General features: G+C 35.9%; 1 protein-coding gene across 4 annotated transcripts in view; it reads right to left on the bottom strand.

Moving 5' to 3' along the window:
• Positions 1-25,183, bottom strand: part of DCDC1 (doublecortin domain containing 1) — a 486,403-nt gene that overhangs the window by 238,832 nt on the left and 222,388 nt on the right. For all 4 annotated transcript variants that reach the window (XM_053203333.1, XM_053203334.1, XM_053203331.1 and 1 more), the window contains 2 exons: positions 22,877-22,969; positions 15,106-15,276 (listed from right to left, as the gene is read on the bottom strand). In XM_053203333.1, coding sequence (XP_053059308.1) covers positions 15,106-15,276; positions 22,877-22,969 — 264 coding nt within the window. The remainder of the gene's footprint in view (positions 1-15,105; positions 15,277-22,876; positions 22,970-25,183) is intronic.

The raw sequence follows: 25,183 nt of genomic DNA, 5'->3' as shown, positions 1-25,183 counted from the left end.
TAAAAAAATCTTTTAGGGTTTAAATAAAATTTTAGGTGTTTAAGTGAAAGAAGCCTTTCACAACAATTTACACACACTAAAAAAGCTAACTGCCAAACAGTGTGACAATTAGTCACTTGTGTAATGTATTGTTTTTCTGCATTTTTATAAAAACTAAAATTCTCTAAGCCAAAATTTTATGAGATTCTGCTTTTCCTAAGGCCTACCTCTCATATTTAAGATCTTTATTACTATGCCCATTTTTCTAAAATCTAATTATTATTTTTTTCTCTTCCTTTGCATGAGAAGTATTTTTACTTCTATTGTTCAATGTCTAAACAAAGATAGCTTTCTAAGCAGAGTTTCTGTGATTGACTAGCTATAGAAAAATAAAAAAAATAGTCTACTTTTATTTTACTGCTGCCTGATCATTGGCTTAAGAAATACCGACCGCTGTACTGGCTTCCCAGTGGCTCTCTGCATGGCCTCACCTCTTGACAGCTCTAAAATTAAATTCCTACCATTGGAGTGGGATGATGGAAAAAGCTAGCTGAGGCGAGTCTTGGGTCCTAAGGAGAAAAATAATAGAACCTTTAAAAAGAAAAAAAAAAGTGATCCAGATCCTCTCAAAAGGCATGGTAGCTAATGACTACTGAAGAACATACCTATGAATAAGAATTTACTTCTGTGACTAGTTACAACAAGTAAAAAGTTGTAAGGAGTGTTTTCCATGAACGACAGTCTTTGTACTTTCTGTCATGTCAATATTAACTTTTGTTAAGAAGATTAAATTAGATTAACACCAATGTTTCCTTTTTTAAGTTTATTTATTTATTTTGAGAGAGTGTATGTGCATGCATGCGTGTGGGTTGGGTAGGAGCAGAGGGAGGGAAAGAGAAAATCTTAAGCAGGCCCCATGCTCAGAGCAGAGCCCACTGTGGGGCTCGATCCCATGACCCTCGGATCATTACCTGAGCTAAAATTAAGAGTTGGTGTCTCAACCGACTGAGCCACCCAGGTGTCCCACATCAATGTCTTATTGTAATATTGTTGATCAATTTATTCACTCAACAAATATTTACTGAATACCTTCAATGTGCCGAGCATTGCTCAGGTGCTTAAGATACACCAGTGAACTAAGATTCCTGCTTTTGAGGAACAAAATAAGTAAGGAAATCACATAGCATGGTCAGGGTACATTCAGGTCCTGTAAAAGCTGTTTGTTCATTCTTTCTATTAAAGAAGGCCCACCAAACCATATAAGCTTGGTGGACCTTCAATACAACTGGTGGGCCTTCTTTAACAAAAAAAATGCAAAATTACAAACGTAAAACTAGATAAAAGATATTCACTTAAAATGAGAGAAAAAAAATCACAACAATTTACACACACTAAAAACTCACACATAGCAAAAACCATTACAAAACATTTCCATTAATTAACTACCCAACACACATATTTTGGCTGAATTGTCTTTGATCATCTCTTCATATGGTCATTTGGTAACATTTTCTATAAGGAGAATAGGAAGATGATTCTTCCCTCTAGCATGGTTAATCAAAAAAAAATATTATTTGTTTGGAAAAATCTCTCAGCTTCACAACTTTGTTGGACATTTCATAAAAATGTTTAGGATTTGATGTCACATTTGGGAAAACCTTGATCATAGTTCTTTAAAATATGAGCTATAAAATGTGGAAGAATTTCCTACAAATAGTTGGCTTTATTATTTTCCCACCATGTTTCTCCTCCACCACCCATACACTTTTGATACCAAGCACTCTAGTCCATAGTCAGAAAGCAATACACTCAATGGCCAGCAGGTAGTGGCCATCTTCCTGGGAACTCTTTCCATATCAGAATGGTTAGTGCTAACTTAACCATACAGGGAAGTGACTGTAAAACACTAATTACATCCCATGACATTCAAACTAAATGTATCTCCACTCAATTTTCTCCAGCCAGACCTCAAAAATGCCTGCTGCCACCTCAACACTACTTGATACAAGAGAACTCTTGACCGAGAGGAAGTTGGACTAGGAACGGGCAATGGTCTCAACCAGTTACAGTTAAAATATATTTGCAAATTTTACAGAAACATGTGGCCATGTGTACTCATTGCTAATGTTTCTTCTAGGGCTTTGAAAGGGGCCTACACAAAGCAGGGACCCTGAAGCTTAATTTTCATTAGCTGTGTGGTAAATGCACCTCTGAGAGTGTTAGAAGGTGCTAAGTGGTATCTAATAAAGGGAAGGGGACATAGGGCCTGGGATAAGGGAGGGCAAAGGGTGTGGTGAACACCATATGAAGCAGGTGACCAGAACAGGCCTTCAAGAGAGGAAAGATCTGAGTCAAGAGTTGGTGGGGAGAGAGTTAACCAAGCAGATTGGCTGGGAGAAGAGCATTGCAGGCAGAGGGAACTGCTTAAGCAAAGAAACTAAGGCAGGAATGTGTCCAGTGTGTTCTGGGAACTGCAAGAAGACTAGTGTTATTGGAGCAGAGTGGTAAGAGAGGGAGAGTAAGTAACATGAAGTCAGAGGGTTAAGGGATTGGAAGAGAAATGGGGACTCTTTGGAAGGTTTGGAACAGAGCAAGAACAAGATCTAACTTAAAAGGGTCATTGTGGCTCCTGGGCAGAGAGTAGACTATAGAGAGCAACAGTAATCTGAAGGGTGGATGGATGATGGTGGTTCAAACCAGAGCAGCAACAATGGACATGGTAAGAAATGGTCCATTTCTCTTGTTCGTTCCTGAGTAATTTTACTTGTTTATTTGTGTATTAGCAGGGTTGAGAAATAAAATGTGTTGTTAAGCTAATATTTCTGAATATGATGTCTGTGTCTACGGATAGAAACCAAACTAAATATAACTGTTCATATGTAGTATTTGTGAAGGCATAAAAATACCAATGAAGTAGTAAAAGACTTTTTATTTACTGTGAAGATTTTATAGAGACAGTGACTAAAAAAACCTGCAACTTTTATGGGGAAAGATGACCTGAATGAATTTTGGCCTAATGTGGTTCTTTGACAGGTTTGCCCAGCATCATTTATCATACCTATTTAAGGACTTGTATAAGGCCTACTTCAGTGCCATTATCCACCCTTTAATACTATAAGTCTGGTTAAGAGCTAGCTGTGGGGGAACAGCAGGTTCCCAAACTCTCCATAACTGCTGGGCAGACCACCCAGGAAGCTCTTCTGTGCGTGAGTGGAAGGCCAAACACCTAGGCTTCAAAATACCTCAGGATACAATGCTGTCAAGAGGCAATAATAAGAAAATGACACTGCAGTGTGTTGCTAAAAGTTGGGAGGCTGTACAGTAACAGGGTTTACTGCTAGAGGTCCAGTGAAGAAAAGGAATATAAAATAGCCACACAAAAGTACTTGGCATATTTCAGTGGATATAATTAAATACGTTGAAACAAGGTTAACTTACACATTGGCTTAAATTGTGATCCACAGGATGCAGACTCTGAGACCAAGATTTACTCACAGGAATTTTACTGGGGAGCCTTCTGGGAAGCAGCACAGCTGAGGGAGTGAGGAAAGCAGGAAGGGGCAGGTGAAGGTGAGTGTGATGCAGTTGCAACAGAGGCCTCTGGTGGGAGCCCTAGAGCCAGAATGGCCGGCCCTTCAGCATAGGCCAGAATTGAGGCAAGGGAGCAATCACGCCTTTGCTCTGTGCACGAACCAGATGTTGGCTGCATCCTGCCCCCAGGATGAAGGCCTAGTCTTGGGAGATGCAGCTCCTTTACACAGAGGGCAACCGCCCAATAAGAATATAGTTGTGGCAGCTGAGGGGTGGATATCTCAGTCCCGACGAGGGACTCTGGTGGTGTGGCACCGCACCCATTACACACATGCACGGCAATCGGGAGTGCATGGCGCACAGTTACACACAGAAATTACTCAATACTCAAAGCAACCGCACATTTTACAGGGAAGTCTCGCAAAGGTTAGATGACTCGCGTGGGGCAATTCGACTCATAAGGGGTAAGGAGATCTTTAGAAATCAAGTCCTATAGTGTTTTTAATTACAAATATCAAAGTTCACCCTTTTATCTAGTATTAGGAAGTATACTAATATGAAACTTAGTATGAAAAAGTTTAAGGGCACAGAAATGTATTTTACAGTAAAAGGTTTTTTTTAACCTAAGTCAAAGAAAAGGAAAATTAAAATGAAATACTTGTCTTATGTAAGAAGCTAATTAGCCGTGAAAAAAAAATCTTTATCCAATCAGAATTCAAAGTCACTTTTGGAGCTAGAAAATCAACTCTAACTGAATTAGCATTACATGTACATTAAATCAAATAAATGTACTGTTATGTCTTCCATTTTTATAGACTTACTAATTTTTCGAACATTCGCATTTTCGGTATTTTCTCAAATGTATATTATAAACCAAACAGTAAACATGTCTAACTTAAATATTCAGATAAAGTGATAATCACAAAGCAAATATTAAAATTATGGGATTCAGGCAATGGAAAGTTAATAATGAATTAGTATATTTATATTACATATAAGAAAAAGTGTTTTAATGCCTAATAGATGTCTTTAAATGGTATTTCACAGGTAAGGAGCCAATATGTTTAGTCCCAGGAAATAAAAATTCACTTAAGTGAAAACAAATTATGGAATTGCTAAACTTTATCAGTCTAAATGGCATCTGGACCAAAAATCAAATTAATATTATATTTAAGCCCAGAAAAGGGATACCTAAGAAAATAATTTATTTTAAAAGAGACATTTTAGGGACGACTGGGTGGCTCAGTCGGTTAAGCCTCCGACTTTGGCTCAGGTCATAATCTTGTGGTTCATGAGTTCCAGTCCCGCATCGAGCTCTGTGCTGACAGCTCAGAGCCTAGAACCTGCTTTGGATTCTGTGTTTCCCTCTGTCTCTGCCCCTCCCCTGCTTGCACTGTGTCTCTCTCAAAAATAAGTAAACATTAAAAAAAGAGAGAGAGAGACGTTTTAAATTTCCTCTTTAAGTTGTAGCAGAGCCCACCATTTAGAAGGTGTAAGTCGGGTGACTGCATACGGGGTAGGATTTAAGGTGAAAGCCAAAAGATTCTGACCCCAAAAACATCTTGTCAATACTTGAAATTCCAGTTAGAGATTTACTCCTTTGGCATAACTAAAATACCACAAAAGAAATGCTATTCAGCCTTATAGGTTATTGATCTTTTGATGCTGTGATTTTTTTAAATTTTATTTATTTATTTTTCAATATATGAAGTTTATTGTCAAATTGGTTTCCATACAACACCCAGTGCTCATCCCAAAAGGTGCCCTCCTCAATACCCATCACCCACCCTCCCCTCCCTCCCACCCCCCATCAACCCTCAGTTTGTTCTCAGTTTTTAAGAGTCTCTTATGCTTTGGCTCTCTTCAACTCTAACCTCTTTTTTTTTTCCTTCCCCTCCCCCATGGGTTTCTGTTAAGTTTCTCAGGATACACATAAGAGTGAAACCATATGGTATCTGTCTTTGTATGGCTTATTTCACTTAGCATAACACTCTCCAGTTCCATCCATGTTGCTACAAAGGGCCATATTACATTCGTTCTCATTGCCATGTAGTACTCCATTGTGTATATAAACCACAATTTCTTTATCCATTCATCAGTTGATGGACACTTAGGCTCTTTCCATAATTTGGCTATTGTTGAGAGTGCTGCTATAAACATTGGGGTACAAGTGCCCCTATGTGATGCTGTGATTTCTAATCTCTGCGCTCTGGAACCCCTTAGAGGACAACAGTGGGGGGTCTGTGGTCCCAAGTGGGAGATCAAACCCGATAAGTGAGTCTGTGGAGGCCGCCACCATCTGGCTTCAAATGGGGTAGATCCTACTTTCATTTATATAGTAGACTCCAAAAAAGAATTTTGATCTAAGAAAACTATTTTTTTGAAAACTGTCTTAGACTGAAAGAAAGCGCAGCATGCCTTTTTCAAAAGAGTAAATATTGAAACAAGGTGGTAAATGAGAACATGGGGTATCTGACCATCTGAATTGGGGGTTGGGAGGTGGGGGTGGAGAAAAGGCCAACAGAGGCTGAGGGTGGAGAACCTGCACAATGGCCCTTGGCTTCACAGTTCACCTGGGAGTGGGCCCACATTCCCTCTTGTATGCATTTAAAGTCACCTTTCATCGTGAGGTGAGTGGATGGCTCAGGTGAACAGCCAGTTTAGGCTCAGGTCATGATCTCTCCATTTGTGAGTTCGAGCCCCACATTGGGCTTGCTGCTATCACTGTAGAGCCTGCCTCAGATCTTCTGTCCCCCTCTCTCTGCCCCTCCCCCATTTGTGCTCTCTCAAAAATAAACATTAAAAAAATTTTTTAAATAAAGTCACATCTTATTGTTTTGTTACAATATTTTTTAAAGAGCTTCACTCTCACCCCATTTTTCTGTGTCTATGAACAAAGTAAAATTTTCAAAACAAGGTGATGGGCCTATAAAAATATTTTCTTTGTATCCAATTACAATTCTCACTAAATTTGAGATAAGAAAATGTTCAAAATTATCTAGATGACAGAGGCAAGGCAAATTTGTTTGCCTGTCATGTTCTAAGCTAAGTAATTTCAATAAGCCCTTTATACATGAGGATGTTTCAAGAAGAAATGAAATAAAGATCTCACTTTGTCTAAATTAATTTAGTGTGTAAAATTATATTTAATTGGGATTAAAATATCAGATGTGTAAGTCCTGTCAGTAGTTGGGTATAATATGATATATACCAGAGCTTAGTAAATAAAGGTTTTTGGAAGTTCCTGGGCTCAGTATATTTCTTTTCAAAGAAAATAAGGCCTTTTTAAATGAGAAAAACAGCCACATCCCCCAAATTATATTTTATTAGGGGAAAATGAACACTTTTAAGATTAAATATGAGCTAAATCATGAGACGTCCCCAAATTCTCAGTCTCAGAGATCATATTCTCATCTTCGGATAGAGTATATGTTTTTAAATGCTATTCAATTTCTTGTTTAAATATATCAACTATGTCTGTAAATTTAATTTTCCCCTTAATAAATGAATAAGTACGCTGGGTAACTAAAACCTATACAAAAGTTTACCATCTTTGGCAGTACATTTTTAATTTAACAAATAATCCATTTTTTATCATAAAACATTATTGAAATTGTAAGTAGAATCTTAAGTAGGTGTAAATATATCACTTCATTTGCACTTACTAGAAAATCTGTATTCATTTCTACGTTCAAATGATGAATTGACGCTTAATAATATTCATGGTGAGTTGGGCTAACATAGATGTCAGTGGGTAATCCAGGGGACGGGAGCATATGTAGGAAGAGAATCTCAATGACTTGAGCATCTCAAACACTCTGTGAAAAAGCTAATTGAGAGGTAAAAACAAATTAACTGCTATGGAGAAGGACAATCTCCCCGAGAGAGAGAGCGTGCCTACAGCAGTAAGGTTCAGTGGTTGCATTTAGTCCGGGTAACTGCTGGGACAGTAATCCAGCTCTGGCCTGTGGACTTTCCCTGCTGACTGCCCACCTGGCAATTCTCTGGGCACCTTCAAGGCTGTCAGGACTGTGCAAGGAAAGCTGGTCTCATTACAACCAGCTCTGCATGGGAGCTGATGCCCCAACCAATTGCTCTTCCCTAATTTTGATACAGATGCAGTTTTTCTCTTCAGCGGGTCTAGGAAGATACAATCTTCCTGCACACAGATTTACACCTGGCTGCAGATGTCTGTCAGGAAATAGGCTGAGGTGAATACACTGGCATTTCCGCCACCCACCACCCCCCCAACAGTTGAAAGATGAAAGAAAGAGAGAAGGAGAGAGGAGGGAAGGGAAGGGAAGGGAAGGGAAGGGAAGGGAAGGGAAGGGAAGGGAAGGGAAGGGAAGGGAAGGGAAGGGAAGGGAAGGGAAGGGGAAGGAAAGGGAAAGGAGAATGGAAAGCAGGGTAGGTGAATGGTTTCAATGCCTACTGCTAATAGTTATCCCATAAAATGTTGGAAGGCCTTCATAGGATCTCAAGTTTCTTGCCTTTAAAAGGAGCAATCCAACACTTGCCTACTATGATAAAATCCACACATAAAAATTGATTATCTTCATCACATTTTGACATTTTGATCAACATTTAATGAATGTTCTTTTTTTTTTTTAATGTTTATTTGTTTGTGAGAGAGGCAGAGACAGGATGCGAGGGGGGTAGGGGCAGAGAGAGGGAGACACAGAATCCAAAGCAGGCTCCAGGCTCTGAGCTGTCAGCACAGAACCCTACGCGGGGCTTGAACTCACGAGCTGTGAGATCGTGACCTGAGCCAAAGTCAGATGCTCAACCGACTGAGCCACCCAGGCACCCTGAATGTTCTTAAAATCTTAACAATAACCTTGAATATTCTAATTTTGCCACTCTAGCCACAATTCCTTTGAAAATGAATGTCATCTTGCCATGTTTTGGTATCTGTACTTAACGCATAACCTAAATTTGGTTTTCCATTGTTTATTTTAAATAACGTAGGTGAAATAACACAGCATTCAGGGATTGTAAATACATATAGAAGAAAAGTGGGTTAAACAGAAAGACAAAAATCAAAGGATGTACAATGGAAATAAGGACATAATACACATGCAGGGATGGGACTATTAAAAAAAAAATCTTGCCACTATTTTGTGGATAACCTCAGTTATTTCCTTCTATTCATTTAATTGTTCCATAGATTCCTAAATATTTAAATAAACTTTCTTTTAATATGTATGGTTAGAAAACTTTAAACTTTTTAAAAAATGACCACCAAATAGAATGTAAATCTCAAATGGATTCATAGTGCTCTTGTGCCACTGGTAGAGCAAATTCCAAATTCAAATATCTAAATCCAAATTCAGATATCCAAAGCATAGGAAAAGCCAGGAAGGTATCACAGATAACAGTTAGCATCTTTTCTATTATCAGTCAAATTATCCCATTTTCTAAATAGAAACAAGCTGATAAACTAGAATGATGAAATTGTAGCAAAAAGCTAAGAAAGCCCACACATTAGTCTCATTGTCTTCAAAGGGCATCATATTGCTCTAACTGTATGAAAATAACCGTGGGAATGGGCCACGAGTGTGTTTCCGGCTCCTCTGCATCTTCCCATAGTACTGAGCACAATGCCTTGCAGACAGAGTATGTATTGGATAATGTGCGGATTTACTGCACTAATCATTTAAAATCATTTTTCTTTCTGTCACCGGTAGAATATAAATTGTTAGATGCTTACCATACTACCCAGAAAATGAACTAGATGCTGGACAACGATATTCTTTTAACAGTAAATCTCTGGAGGTGTCTGGGTGGCTCAGTTGGTTAAGCGGCTGACTCTTGATTTTGGCTCAGGTCATGATCTCATGGATGGTGAGATGGAGCCTCGCTGTTAGCGCAGAGCCTACTTAGGATTCTCTCTCTCTCTCTTTCTACCCCTCCCTTGTTCACGTGCTCTTCCTCTCTCAAAATAAATAAACTTAAAAAAATTTTTTTTAAATAAATCTTCAAATGATCCCTTTACCAAAGCTTAAATTTCTTTATAAGAGAACAATATAACCAAACACTACACAAATAGAAAGGCTAAAATCACAGCCATCTGAATCTTTTTGTTTTGTTTTGGTTTGGTTACTAAAATCCACCATATTTCCCTTGCTCACAACCAGAATGGATTAATGTAAAGTTAATGAAGATTTAAGCTTCAGAACCCTTACTTGCTCCAGCTCATGAGAGTACTAGAAGTTGCTGGGAGCTACAGAGTGTTATAAGTGGGGAGGAGAAGCCAACAACTCCCTAGCAATTAAGGGGTATTTCTATGTAAGTATTTCTGAGAAGCTGCCTATAAAAGGTCTCAGAAGAAAGACTCTCCAATCCTCCATTAGTTCATTGTGATTTACTTTCTCATTCCAAATAAATATCCGCTTTAAGCCCTCATTTTAAAGAGCTTCCTCTCCTCCACTTTGTATAAGCTCTAGCCCTCACAGAAATTGGATCTGCCTCTACTGGAAGCAAATGGAAGACAACCCACAGAGCATTATTGACCAATTGTGTGTGAAAAGCACTAATTCTACTGTAAAGACTTCCCTGTACCCATCTTCCACTTGTTCTCCCCCATGCTGCCTCCCACCCACTCACACATCCCACACTCTTGCTTATCAATTCTCTGTCACAATCACACAACTTCCTTCTAGTTTTTCCACCCACCATCCCTTAAAGCTTTGTTAATACCATTTCCTAACGACCCTTTCTTTCCTGTTCTCCCAGGGAAACACTAACATTTCTGACAGCATCTCCATGGGGACAAAGAAGAGGAGGAGTTGTAAGAAAGAACAAGACTGGAAAAGCAGAAGTCACTGAGCCATGGCTATAGCAGATGTTTTCAAAGTGGCTGGGGGTGGAGGCATTGACAGAGGATATAAGGTAAGTAAAGGTTTGGAATAGTAAGAAGTTGCTCCCAAAACCTGAAGAACTTCATAAATTATGGTGCGCATTGAGTGTGACTACTAAATCAAAAAACAATAAGAAATTTCATCAACATAAAAGGTGCCATGATGTGAAAGCAAGAGAGTCTACCAGAATACCAAAAAACACACACTGTGTTATGAGTATATAGGGCAAATGAGTGCAAATGGAAATGATATGCAAAAGTGAGAATGGTCTTATAACACATAATGTGGTTATAGGTGATGTAACTGTTTCTTAAAACTCCCCTTAATGTTGTTATGTCATGTTTTCAATATTCTTTTTTTTTTTTTTAACAAGGAACTTTCCCATACCAGTGATGGGACATCCAGTTTAGTTGTTCTCTGTCCTTTGTCTTTTATGTCCATTTAAACTCAATACTATTATGCCATGTAATTGCAAAAATGGGACTGAGGCAATATGGAACACAGGAAGAGTGTGTCTTTTTGAGAGGTGACCTGCTAGTATTAAGATCTAGCCAAAGGCTGCTATTTGTAAATTATCAGTGAGAGATATGATAAGGATGAGAACCTTAGTGAAGAGGTAAAGACAACCACATACAATATGAAAAAGCACCCCAGGGGATTTTGAATCACACCTGGCCTTTAGATCATCATTGAGAGCCTCTGCTCTAGAAGATGATGACAACTACAATCAATTATTTTGTACACACACATTATTATTTTGTACACACACATGTATGTATATAAACATAGATGTATAATATATTTAAATGTATATATAAACATAGAGGTATAATATGTATAAATATAAGTAAATATATATTTATATATTTATATTCATAATAAATAAATATAATATTTATAATAAAATAAATAAAATAATTTTATTTAAAATTAAATTTATTTAAATAAAATTATTTAAATTTATCCTATTTAAATTTTTACTAAAAATAAGTAAAATAAATATTTATAGTAAATCAATATATTTATATATAACAAATATGTTTATAATGAATAAAAAATATATATAAATAAATATACATATAACTATAAATATTCAACAGAGTGATAGTTCATCAAAGAGAGAAAATTAGAAAGATGATCATCCTAATTTATTGTATTAATCAGGTACTTTTCTATGATCAAAATGGATAGAACAGGGGAATTTGTTGTATTATTTTTTATTATTTTTTACTGGAACTAGACTTTGATTTATAAATAGAAAACATATTTGCTTATGGATATATCATCTAACACTCTGCATAGGTCATGTCATAAGGTGAGATAGTTATTCATAACCAGAAAATATATGGTCTTGGCCACAGTAACTCAGAGGTAACTGGGTTAGAGAATGTGCTCCAAGTAAGGGCAGCTCATCCACACCCCATGGAAAATTAGAGTTCAGCCAGGCAACTGACATGAACTGATTCTGGAATTAACTAAGGATGGTATGCTGTGGGCTTTTGTTCAATAGCTCTTCAGTCGAAATTAACAAGTTCTCCCTAGTTAAGAGGAAGTACAGGAATATGCCTCAATTCTAAGATTTGCAATTCTGAATATTTGGGATATACTTTGCTAATCCATTTTTTTCTCTCCTTTCTGGCTGTTTCAGACATAAGAACTGGCTTAGAAAACTACATATCTCAGTTTCTTTCCCATCAGTCCAAACATCTACTCCCAACAATTTTGAGTTACTACAAGCCATCACTGAATATAAACTTTGGAAGAGATGCACAGTAGCAGACCATTATATAGTGTTTCTACTATACAGACATGATAGCATAAATAACTTCAAGGAGAATAGGTACTAGCAAAATGTATTAAAATAATTAGGAAGTGAAGACTATTACCTTTAAAATTTTTTTTATTGTTTATTCATTTTTGAGAGACAGAGAGAGACAGAGTATGAGCGGGGGAGGGGCAGAGAGAAGGGAGACACAGAATCCAAAGCAGGCTTCAGGCTCCAAGCTGTTAGCACAGAGCCCAACCTGGGGCTTGAACTCACGGACCATAAAATCATGACCTGAGCCAAAGTTGGATGCTTAACCAACTGGCTCACCCAGGCGCCCCTATTACCTTTCCTTTAGGTGTGACCTATTTAATTGTAAGTTTATATAATTTTAAAAAATTAAGTTTATTTATTTATTTTTGAGAGAGAAAGAGACAGGGAGAGCAAGTGGGGGAGGGGCAGAGAGAAAGGGAGAGACAGCATCCCAAGCAGGCTCCACACTGGCAGCACAGAGCCCAATGGCGGGGCTCAAACTCACCAACTATGAGATCATGACCTGAGCCAAAACCAAGAGTTGGACACTTAACCAACTGAGCCATCCAAGTACCCAGTTTATATAATTTTTAATTATGGCTGTATTTAACAACTGGCTGACAAAATTTCTGAAAGTTTAACAATCAGCAATCTCAGACCAGTAGAAGCAAGATTCAGCTTACCAAACCAATTGAATCAAAACCTCTGGAGATGGGGGCATTGATTTTTTTTTAAACGTCTCTAAATGATTCCAATATGACAGCCAAGATTAAAAGACCAGTGGTCTGTGCTAAAGCCTGAGGATGTGGCTGATGCCCAGATTTCTTGGAATATGGGGAAAGGAATTTATTCCCTAAGAGAAACTGGATGTTCCCAAGGTGAAAACTGGGGCAAAAGGAGAGAAGCTGAGTAGCTCATGGGAAAAGAATAATAGAGATGGAGAACACCTTAGAGAAGGGAGAGAGAACTCAGATAAGACTAGGTGACCGACCATCTGTTTTGCCTGGGACTGAGAGGTTTCCTGGATGTGAAGGTTTCAGTGCTACAACCAGGAAAGTCATGGACATATGAGAGGTGGCATTGTATTTTTCATTTTAATTAGTTTTTATTAATTTAAATTTAAATAGCTACATGTGGCTCATGGGTACTGTACTGAACACCACAGTGAGTCTAACCAAACACAAGAAGATGGTTTCTTTGCATATATACATTTCCTCTTCTGTTTGCTAGTACAGAAAGAATTTTAAAGCATATTAAAAGAGAAGTATATGAGAGTAGTAGCTCACATCCTAAAGTTAAATATTTGCTATCAAGCCCATGTGCTAATGTGAATAACTATCACCAATGTGGTAAAAATTATTCAGAAATAGGGGCACCTGGGTGGCTCTGTTGGTTAAGTGTCCTACTCTTGATATTGGCTCAGGTCATGATCTCATGGTTCAAGAAATCGAGCCCTGCATCTGGCTCAGTAAGTGCAGAGCCTGCTTGGGATTCTTTCTCTCCCTCTCCCTCTCCCTATCTCTCTCTCTCTCTCCCTCCCTCCCTCTCAAAATAAATAAATAAACTTCAGAAAAAATTCAGAAATATGGAACAAACCTGTGAGGGGGAAAAAAAACTTTCATTTTTTTCCAGGACATATGATAGTTGCTGATACAACTGAGTGGGAATAAATGTTAAGGCAACCATGCTCCCTCACCTAGTTCCTGTCTTAATCAATAGCAAGTACTTTGCAAAATGCTGGAAGAGATCTGTAACCATGTCAGAAGTCTGGAAAAGAAGAATGCTACTGTACTATGGGAATCCTGACCTTGATGTTTTAAGCATCGCTTCCTAAACCTTTAGCTGACTAGTACAGATTATGGAAAATAAATTTTGTTTATTGTGTAATTACGTTTCCCCAAAGGTCAATTTGGGTAATATTGTGGTAATATCCTCATTCCAAATGCAAACATGTAAATGTCATTTGAAAAAGTTATAGATAGAAAATAAAATGCTCATAATTACAATATAAAGTTTATATTTGTTGAATAAAACTGAAATTAAGAAAGAAGAATTATAGAGATAAAGGCTGATCGAAATATAATTACTTTGAATGCTATCACATTCAAATCTAAATATAAACAAAGAAAATGATGAGTCGTAATGGTTCATTACTTAGATGGAAAAGGGCCATCTGTTGAGTAATTCAAATTTTTTTTCTTGAAATGTGGGATATGAAATTATAGAACAATTGACAGACTTAACATGGACACTCGATTATGATAAAGAAAAGTATTTAAATTCCTTAAGCTTTCAGTACCTGATCCACTTTAGTAAAGTATGAGTTACTCTTTTTCTCTTCAAAAGATGTAATAACAAAAGGTAGCCTAGGACATTTAGCCATCTTGTCCTGACAAATAACCAATTCACCTTTTTTCCCAGTATATTCTTAAGTATTGATTTTACCAAGTGAACTCAGACGTGTCACACTTATCCAATACAGATCCTTTTCCTTGGAAATGTAGTTTGAACATCAATCAGTCACCTGGCCTTTCACCTCTAATTCCTATTGCCACTGTCTGTCAATTATTAAGCCTTGCCTATTTCTCTAAATAAGCTATTTTTTTAACTGAAACACATATTGACTCCTGTTAAAAATATATGTTTCTTGGAAAGGTATTCAATGTTCACATGATTAAATTTCTTCATTAAAATTACTTTCTCGAGTTGGAAAAACTACTTAAGCTTATAAATCCACTTTTCAAAGGCCTCTAGGTATTTTCTTTTAAAACATACTGCCTGAATGGTAATATTAGCACTTGTAAGCCAAACTCCAGTTTGAGAAAGACAATATTAAAAGAAATTCAAGCTGAGTGGCATTGTTAGAAGGGTCTTCAAATGGTGCAGAGTGTTTTCGTCTCTAGCTGAACCCAGCGAGAGTTATAGAATGACACCCACCTTGAGCTGCAGGCCTCCCGGGATAAGAGTGTTTGCTGGAAGGCTTTTAATGTGTTGGTAGACATAAGAGGAGAATTGCTCCTGCTCAGCCTGTAATTGGGGGCCAAGTTTTGAGAGATGACCTCTGTTGCTTTTGATAGCTGTCTGCAATTCATCAATCAGCCTGCTCACCTGAAGGGGTTAAATTACAAGAGTTGTTAGCAAGAAGTAATTGTTGATGTCACACCTATTAGATTTTTGAGTACCTAGTTTGATGGGAGGAAAAATGACTTCAAAACAAGAATTTGAGTATAGATCCACCTTCAAGTAAAGATAACAGAAAAGATATGCATTCTTCCATCGACTAATTTTATTTATGAGAAAATTTATAACCTTTGCACTTCAGGTAGCCATTTACAATCACGGAATGAAAAATGTCTCTGTATATGAAAAGAAACATGCTTCTGAAAAGTTTGCAAAGGACTTCTAAACTGATTAACAAAATAAAATCTTCCTAAGACTTCAATTATTCCCAACTATGTACCAATGACAATATTTAATTTTATTATATGAACACTGTGTTATATAGATTTATGTTTTCTCTAATGGACTGGATTCTTACACAAACACTAGTTGACATATGGTAGTGACCAAAAGAGACTAAAAGCTTAAATCCACTTTATCTATGAATCTTTGAAGTGATTAAATTAGACCCATTTAGAATTATGAATGACTCTGAATAGAGCAGGGTCTATTTGAAATATTGGGTTAAAAATCATGGCTCTTCCCATTTACTAACTGAGAGACAATGAACAGGTAATAAAACCCTCATCTGTAATGAAGAATAATACCAGCCTTACCATATTAGGAATTAAATGAGATTATAGAATGAACAATACAATGTCTAACTTATAGTAGGTGCCTAATGCACATTATATTATTATAGTTCTTCTTTTTTAAATCTAGGTGATTTCGGAACATCAAGTTTTGGTTCTTTTTCTTGGTGTATCTTTCCTATCCCTAACCTACTTCACATAATGCAGATAAAAATTTGAAACTATTTGCTGCATAGATTCTCTATCTCACTTCAATGTCCATAGTGAACAAAGGGAAATTGTTCTCCAAGAGGCTCCCTCATCCTCTTTCTCTCTCTTTCAACTGAAAATATTGTATTTGCCCCAGTCTGTACTCCAACTCTGATGTTATATCCATGATTTCTATCCCTTCTGCAGAGGATTTCTGAGAAGTCAATGAAAACAAGTTTGTACTATCATCCATATAACTTGAATATTAATTTTTCTATTCTATGTAGTTATTTCAAGATTGCATATGGTTTTTTATAAGTATATATAAGCACTTCAGTTACATTTAACTTTTTTCAAGAACTTTAGAAGCATTATGTGCATATGAACAAGCTAATTTAAATGATTCCCATTTTTCTTTGGTCTTTCATACCTCTCTTATTTGTCCCAATGTCATCAATTATCTACTTCTTTTGAAGAAACCTTCTTTTAAATAAAGAATTTGCAAACTTTTTCTCTAAAAGGGACAGATAATAAATATTTTCAGCTTCATGGGCCATAGTCTCCATCAAAACTGTTCGAACCTACAGTTGTACTTTGACAGTAGCCACAGACAACATGTAAATAAATAGTCATGACTGTATTCCAATAACACTTTTTCTTAAGTTTATTTATTTATTTTGAGGGACAGAGCATGAGCATGGAAGGAGCAGAGAGAGAGAGCGAGAGAGAGAATCCCAAGCGGGCTCCATACTGTCAGCACAGAGCCAGACACCAGGCTTGAACTCACAAACCTTGAGATCATGACCTGAGCTGAAATCAAGAGTCAGAGGCTAAACTAACTGAGCCATCCAGGCTCCTCTTCAATAACAGTTTATTTAGAAAACTAATCAATGGGCTGGATTTGGCCCTACAGCTGTAGTTTGCCAACCCTTCTTCCAAATTCATATATTCCTTCTCCTACCTTCCCTTTTGTATAAGTAATACCTGGTCCATTCCCTCATCTCCTCATCCTCTCTTCCTACTTGAATTACCAAAACTAGTGAGTTTTGAGTGGTCTACTGAATGGTCTCTCCACCTCAAATTCATCCTGCCACCTCCACAAAATTAATCTACCTTCAATAGCATATTGAACCTTCCAGTTACTTCCCCAGATTCCTCAGCATGGTATTCAAGATTAAAGATCTATTTTCTGGAGCGAATTTCTCTGCTTTTCCATAGTACTGTTAACTCTATTATAAAGTTGTAACATTTAAAATATAGAGATGATAAATGATCCAATGTCAGTCAGTTTCCAGGCTCGTTTTCATATACTACCCTTCAGAATTATCGTCAAAAATGATGGATAATAATATGTATCATACCAAAACTAGAGACCAAAACAGGCCAAATGACTTGCTCTTATAGTTATCTGACAAAATTTAAATCCAAGAACCAAAGCCCTTAAATACAAAGACTCCAGATGCCGTTTCTCCAAAGCACTGATCCTCTCTGAACCTAGCCCTAACCCCAGCTGGGCTCATATGACTGAAATCATATGAATCAAAATTATTTCAAATTATTGAAATCAAATGATTCAAAAAGATATAATTTATGTAGTCTTTAAAGTATACTAAGTATCATTTAATATATAAGGCTAGTCAGTAATACTACTCTCTTCAGTTTTATTTACTATATTTTGTACTACAGAAAACCACCCAAAGAAGAAGAAGAAGGAGAAGAAGAAGAAGAAGAAGAAGAAGAAGAAGAAGAAGAAGAAGAAGAAGAAGAAGGGGAGGAGGAGGAAAATAAGGAGGAGGAAGAAGAGGAGAAAGAGGAGGATGAAGAAGAAGAATTATTATTATTATTTCAGGCTTTGATTTGAGAACATTTTTATACATGACTGGTTTTACTGTCACAATCCATAGCCTTTCACAGATAGGGGATTTCATGTGACATCAGAAATCAACCAACCATACAATTGGTGATGTCATTTGCATCCTAAAGGGCTATTGGTTAGAGCCTTAAAAGTTTCATTTCCTATGAATCCTTTGTTGCTTCAAAAAATGTCTCTATCATTTTTGCTACTTCAATTGTTCCATGATTATCTGTTAATGTATATATAATTATACCAATTATCACCTGTTTTTTTAATAAGTTAAAGCTATGAAATAAGATGTCCTAGCAAAAATTAACATATATTAAACATATGAGAAAACATATCAAGAATCTTGCCACTGACATTTTGATATAATTTCCATCCAATTTTACAAAAACTTTGTTTCTTTACATATTCATAATGTCTTTAAGATATGCTCAAAGTGCTATATTTTGTTTTCAGTTATTGTGATAACATATTACCCTTAAAGACAACCCTACACATGAAATAACTCATATACCAAAAATTGGATAAGTAATACAATAATCCTGAATTATTTTACATAATATGATTTTTTTTTCAAATCACAGATGTTGCTAGAAGGGGAAAAATGCTCTTTAAAATTCCTCATCATGAATCTTTTTTTCCTGCAAATCCGTTTTTTTTCTCTCTCTCTCTACAAAGGCAATGTGAATAGGGGTAAAAGGAGACAAAACTTGACCTTTTGTGATCCCAGCATTAATGGGTCTGTTCATAATTCAATCTATGTGTGTGTGGGAGCATCCATGTGGAAACATAGAGGCCTGAGAGACATAAAGCCTTTCCCTTTAAACATTATCTGACCCTATCAGTCCCATTCACAAAAGAAGGCTTACGTATGCATATGTTGAAATAATGCACCATCTCATTGTGCAGCAGAAAGCCTACACATTCTACTCTTCATTCTCCGTGGAAATGCAGCACGGAAGTGACACTTGTACAGAATTTGGGAGAGGGACAAATGAGCAGGAGGTAGCAAAAAAAATATGAGTATTCGATGGGGAAAAGACCAAACTTCTGAAAGAATGCAAATGCACACCTGTCTATAAACATACACAGAGGTTTTTGCTTAAAAACGTACATTAGGTAGTTTGGTCATGTTTTTATGACACATTCATGTAACTCTTGAATTTATTAAATTCTTGAAATGATGTAGATGATTTAGATTTAGATTTTGGCACAAAATAGTATTCTGCTCCTAATCATTCTAAAACGTATGCATATTGAAGTTGTATGCTCTGAACTATACATTCTGTACATTGTAGTTTGGCTATTATGAATGAGGTTTTGAGGATCTCCTGGTTTTTCTAATGATGAGTTCAGCTGTTTGCCTGATTGCTATGTGCCCATGAGTCCATTTATGTTAGTAAGGAGGACTCCAGAGAACTTTGCACTAAATTATCACTTGAAATCAGCACAAAGGGCTGCAGCCTCTATGCAAGGAATGTCATCTTGGCATACAATATATGGGGGGGTGGTCTCCAAGCTAGGTTAGTGCTTAAACTTAAGAACAAGAAACTTTCTAATTTATGACATAATTAAGAAGAACCAGAAAGGGGACAGGGAGATGAAAATGGGTATTTTAAATTTCCTAAAATCTCTTCTTGATTTCAGGCCCAAGGACACAGTGTTTTCCAGGTTAAAAAGAACCATAACCCAGACTTGATGAACAAAGACTAGAAAAGACATGAGAGCCTATGAGAAAAGTAAGGTATCTCTTGATTTAGAAGGATGGGTTGCAGTGTAGCTACAAGGGAACTTGAGGTGTGCACCATTTCTTACTCATACCGCTTCAAATGCTCCCAACTTTTTAATAGTTTCCAGAACCCTTCTGAAATGGAAATATCTTGGAAGAAGACTTATCTTGTTTCCAGCCAGAGGGCCCTTCTGTGTGCTGCTTTTAAGCCTATTCAAGAGTCTGACATTCCCATCCACTCATAGAGGAAGGAGCCATTAAAACAGAGACATTTAAAAAATTTTTGTTTCCAGCGTAGTTAACATATAGAGTTATATTAGCTACAGGTGTATAATATAGTAATGCTACCGTTCCATATATTACTCAGTGCTCATCAGGAGAAGTGTACTCTGATTCCCCTTCACCTAAAATAAAGATATTTCTAATATCTTTATAAGGCTATGTTGATGGCAACAAGAATAACGTCAGCTACACCTTTTGAGGAAGGTATGAGAATGTGCCTCATAGGCTTCTAACGACAGGAGTATAATGAACCAAGAGTCCCAGATACTGTGCTCTGAAATCCATCGCCAGGTTGATACCAATGGCTGAGGATACTGAAGCAGGTCTAACTCAGGGAGTCATAGGACTCCTCTGAAGGACAGCTTTAGGTCAAGGATACACCATCAGCTTCACCGCTGTGAAGCTTAGTCATTCCTAAGACTGCACCGCTCTCTAAGATGTTTCCATCTAGTCTGCCCTTCCTTTCTCCTTCACTTGAGTTCAAGCCTGCATTTCAGTCTGATAGGTCTTGCAGCCTTACCCAGAGTTCTCCCCATTTCTCTCAAAGACATTTCTTCTAATACAATACATACACATCTAGTCCTATCTTGGTATTTATTTTTCAGAGAACCTGGAATAACTTTTAAACCAACAATAACAAATTGCATGCATATTTCCAATAAATCATTTCCAAAAAATTAGTTTAACATGTAACATCGCCTCAAAGTAGTCTTATGATACATACATTATTTCTAGGTTTAATGTGGAAAAATTACATGAAATAAAACAAGGTTTTAAGATAAAACTATAGGCAGCAGAAATGTAAATCTCAGATTTTATGATGTTTAGTTTGGATTTTGAACTATATCTAGAAATAAAATATTTTTGTAAAAAATAAACTGTGGGCAAAATAAATTTTGAAGTAATTCTCCCCCTTCCCAACATTTTCATTTCTCTTCACTACCATGATTTCACACTTCTGAATATGAATTAGGGTCAAAACTTGACAGCACTCACTTTTTCTAACCAAACACTAGAAATTACACATCATAATTAATATAATCACTTTCAAAGTAATAACATAGAAATTATTACCATAGCATATAGAATATACTTAGAGACTATTACATACACACCCACACATATACTCACAAAACACACAAAATATATTCCCTTTCCTGCATATTTGATTTTTTAAGCAAACAGAAGGCATTTGAAGACATAGCTGATCAAGCAAATATGGGACCAAATAACGTATCGTACATGAAGAACACTGAAGTATATAGGTATTAAGTAAGCATTAAGATGACAATAAAGAAGAAATAGCAAATAAACATGAATACTGTTGAATTTTCCAGAAAAGATCATTTTCATTTCCAGTATGGCTAACAAGGTGGCATTTGAAATGATATATTTAGCATAATGATAATTTTCCTGGGCCGCTTCAAGTTTTCAGTTCCAATGAAATTATAGACTTGCATAAAATATCAAAAAAATAATTACAATACTTAAAAGGCAGAAAATATCTATCTGTTCATTCTTTTAGGTGTTTTATATTTATCTCTAATAATAATTTGTCACTGTGTTACATCACATTATAGATGTAATTTTAATGCTACTAAGTAGAGAAATTTATTTGTATTTCTTAAAGTTTACCATATCAAGATACATGATAGATTCCATTTAAATTACTGTAAAACATGTAATAAAACTCTCCAACTGGGATAAAACATTTCCAAATGAATAGAGTATAATATTTTAAAATTTGTAACTAAAAAATCTAGTCTTTTAACTTGTTAATATTAAGTAGATTGAGTAAGAACTGTAACTTAAATCTATACGATTGTTATTTGCTACATCTAGAAACTATTCAAGTTGAATATTTCTTATGAAATATTCTCTACTGAGATTACCAATCTATACTTACAATATAGTCTTTAATAATGGACATATACAAGTCCCAGATATTAATTTGAATCTCTAATTCAAAGACTTGAATTCTCTGAGGAAAATGTGATGCATTGTACCTGTTCATTTTTTGTAAAATACATAGTTAGCTGGACAGATGCAATCACAATGATAAGAAAATATTAAAACCCCAAAGCTTGGATAGATTTCTTTGCCGAAATGTCAAAAGAGAATGACATGAAAATTTAATTTTCATATATTCATATTACCTTATTCTTTAAGTTGATTATGATTTTATTTACTGACAGTGGTACATGGGAATTAGCAAATTCATGATCTCTCCTCAGAAAGAGTAAATGGTTTTGCATTCCAGGAAACTACATGAAAATCATTTTCCCCTTTTGTCTAACACCAATTTTGTATTATTATTTCATTTATGGAATATGCTGTCAACTTCACAGCATGAGCTTTGGAGAGAAGGTTTGCTTTAATAGTTCTTCATTATAATATTGCCTACAGAATCTTATGATTAGCTCATTTAAGCTTGACATTTGAAAACTACAGTTTTTCCTTGCTAGGAGATAACATTGTTAGCATTTCTAAAATTCAGAACAATAACTCCATTCCTAGAAACTCAGAAAATAAAAATAATATTTGGTACTTATTCAAAGTTTAATAAAATCTTAACCTTTTCCCTATGTTAGCATGTGTTAGTTATAATTTACAGATTCAACTTGCATGTAATAATTTCCTAATTTAGGAAATTTATGAGAAAGTTGTCAGAAGTATTTTCAAAAAATTACAATATTTATTCTTTCAACCATATAATTATTTTTCAAGCTGCCTAGATCAATAAAATGCTTCCAGTTTTGACCATTTTTTTTTCCATTTTGTTGCTATCAGATAACTATAGCTGGTTCACTATCAGAACCAAGTAAAATATGTCTTAATTTTAAAATGAGCACTCATTATAGTTTTGTCATAGAGCTTAAAAAGTAAGTTACTTACTTCTTCTTGTGCCTTATGGTGTTCCTTCGCTGTTATTGAAAGAATTATTTTTTTGGTAATTTTCTCTTTCTGTTCATCTATAGCCAGGTTCAACTAGGAAAAAATAAATAAATCACATGAAAACAAGCACCTACTGACACCTAACTGCAACATTTATTCAAACAACCAATTTAATATAATCATGGAAGGTAATTTCAAACTAATTTGGCCCATACTTATATGAAAATGAACCCCATTTAGATTAAGTTGAAAGTTCATTTTTATATTTAAAACATTTAACACTGAATCTTTCACTTCCATTTTTATTGTTTTTAAGTTTACTTAAATATGATTTGGGAGAGGATCCTTAATTGCAGACATTTGATGAATACTTTTTAAAACTATTTTATCAAAATGAGCATAGCAATTTTTTTATTAGGCTGATAGTTTCCTATTACAATTTTTCATTGCCAGTAGGGAATAAATTGGCTGCTGTTAGATCAGAATAAAAATTCAGGAACATAAACCAAAAGCAAACATCAATTCAAACACTCTAGAACAGTTCAAAATGACTTATAGTATTTCATGACAAAAAATAGTGTATCTTAAATACCTGAACAGTTACCTACAACCTGATCCACTTACCAAGGCAGATAAAGGTCTACTATTGCTGCTAACCCATATGTTATGAAAAGGTGAATGTGTCCATTCTGTATTTCTTTATAAATAATCCCCATTGAAACAGAAGCTATTTTCAATGAAAGGAAAAAGCTGAACTAACACAATAATATTCACCCAGCAAACTGGTATTAATAGAAAGAAAGAAACAGCCTAATACAAAAACTTGTGAATTGGAATATTTAACAACTCTCAAGAAAGGGACTTGCCATGTTGTATCTCTTTGTTGAGGACTCAGAATGAATAATGGCCATGCTTTTGTTTTGTTTTGCTTGTTTTGTTAATGTTGTTGCTTTAATTCCTGTTTCTCAGTTGTATACTTGGAAAATAATGTTTGAGTTAACATGAATCTTTAATCCATACCTTGCTTCAAAACCCATATACTTGAGATAAAACAGGGGTGGGAATCAATAATACAGTTTCCTCAATCTAGTTATGGATATATGCTACAAGAATAGTATCAAAACTGTGAACTCTTCATCCAATGACAGGTAATATAGCTCAGTATATCCTAGATTCTGTCCTGGTAGAGGGGAAAAGCCCAGGAATCCTTAGGTGATTTTGATGATCACCCTAGACAAGGAGTTGACAAACATGTCTGTAAAGGGCCAGAGACTAAATACTTTAGGCTTGGGCGGTAGGGCAAACAGTCTCTGTTGCAATTGCTCAACTCTGCCTTTGTAGCATGAAATAGACAACACATAAGGGAATTAATGTAGCTATGCCTCAGTAAAACTTAAAAAACAGAGAAAAAGAGGCAGGCTGAATTTGCTCAGCAGGCAACATTTGCTGATCCCTGTCCTAGATTGAGAACCGCTAAAAACAAGTTTGTTACAAAATAATCATCATGTAATATACAACATGATGACTACAGTTAACAATGCTGAATGGTATATCTGAAAGTTGTTAAAAGAGTAGATCCTAAGAGTTCTCATCACAAGGAAAAAACACGGTGTTTTTCTTGTGTGTGTGTGTGTGTGTGTGTGTGTGTGTGTGTGTGCGCGCCTAATAGGATGATGGATGTTAACTAAACTTCTTGTGGTAATCATTTCACAATATATAAGAAAGTCAAGTCATTATGCTGTATACCTTAAACTTATACAGTGCTCTAAGTCAATTACATCTTAATTAAACTGGAAAAAAATCATTATGTGAAATTATTCTTAGGATCACTTTCCCCAAAGAATATTTTTTCCTGTACTGAAGTAATATAAAAACATAATATTAAAAAAAGTCAAATATCTACCTCATGGAAGCCTGTGTGTAAGTGGTGGCACAATATAGTTGTGTCAAGTCTCCATGGCTATTTCTTAATGGGGGGATTCTCATCTCAGGGAGAGATGGGTGAAGAAGAAGGACAGGGAAATATTCACCAAGCTCATCCATTTCTTACAAATTTAATTTCCAAATGCACAAACATTGAGAGCAGATCTTTTTTTTGCAGGAAAGCAAAACACAACAAAAACAGAGCTACTAAACTCTTTGGTGCCCCAGCAGTAAGTCAGATTTTAATGAGGTTTCCCAGAGGCATGACATTTAGAACTGCTTCCACATAACTCTTTACAAGGTGGGAATTTTTTACCTTCGAAAGCACCACAGTTGGAAAAATCACCTCCATTCTAATATTCAACTTCTGAAGAAGCACTATAC

This window comes from Acinonyx jubatus, chromosome D1, assembly GCF_027475565.1.
Source record: "Acinonyx jubatus isolate Ajub_Pintada_27869175 chromosome D1, VMU_Ajub_asm_v1.0, whole genome shotgun sequence".
Taxonomy (NCBI): Eukaryota; Metazoa; Chordata; class Mammalia; order Carnivora; family Felidae; genus Acinonyx; species Acinonyx jubatus.
Note: the sequence above shows the minus strand (reverse complement) of the source record. Positions and strands in the feature narration are given on the sequence as shown.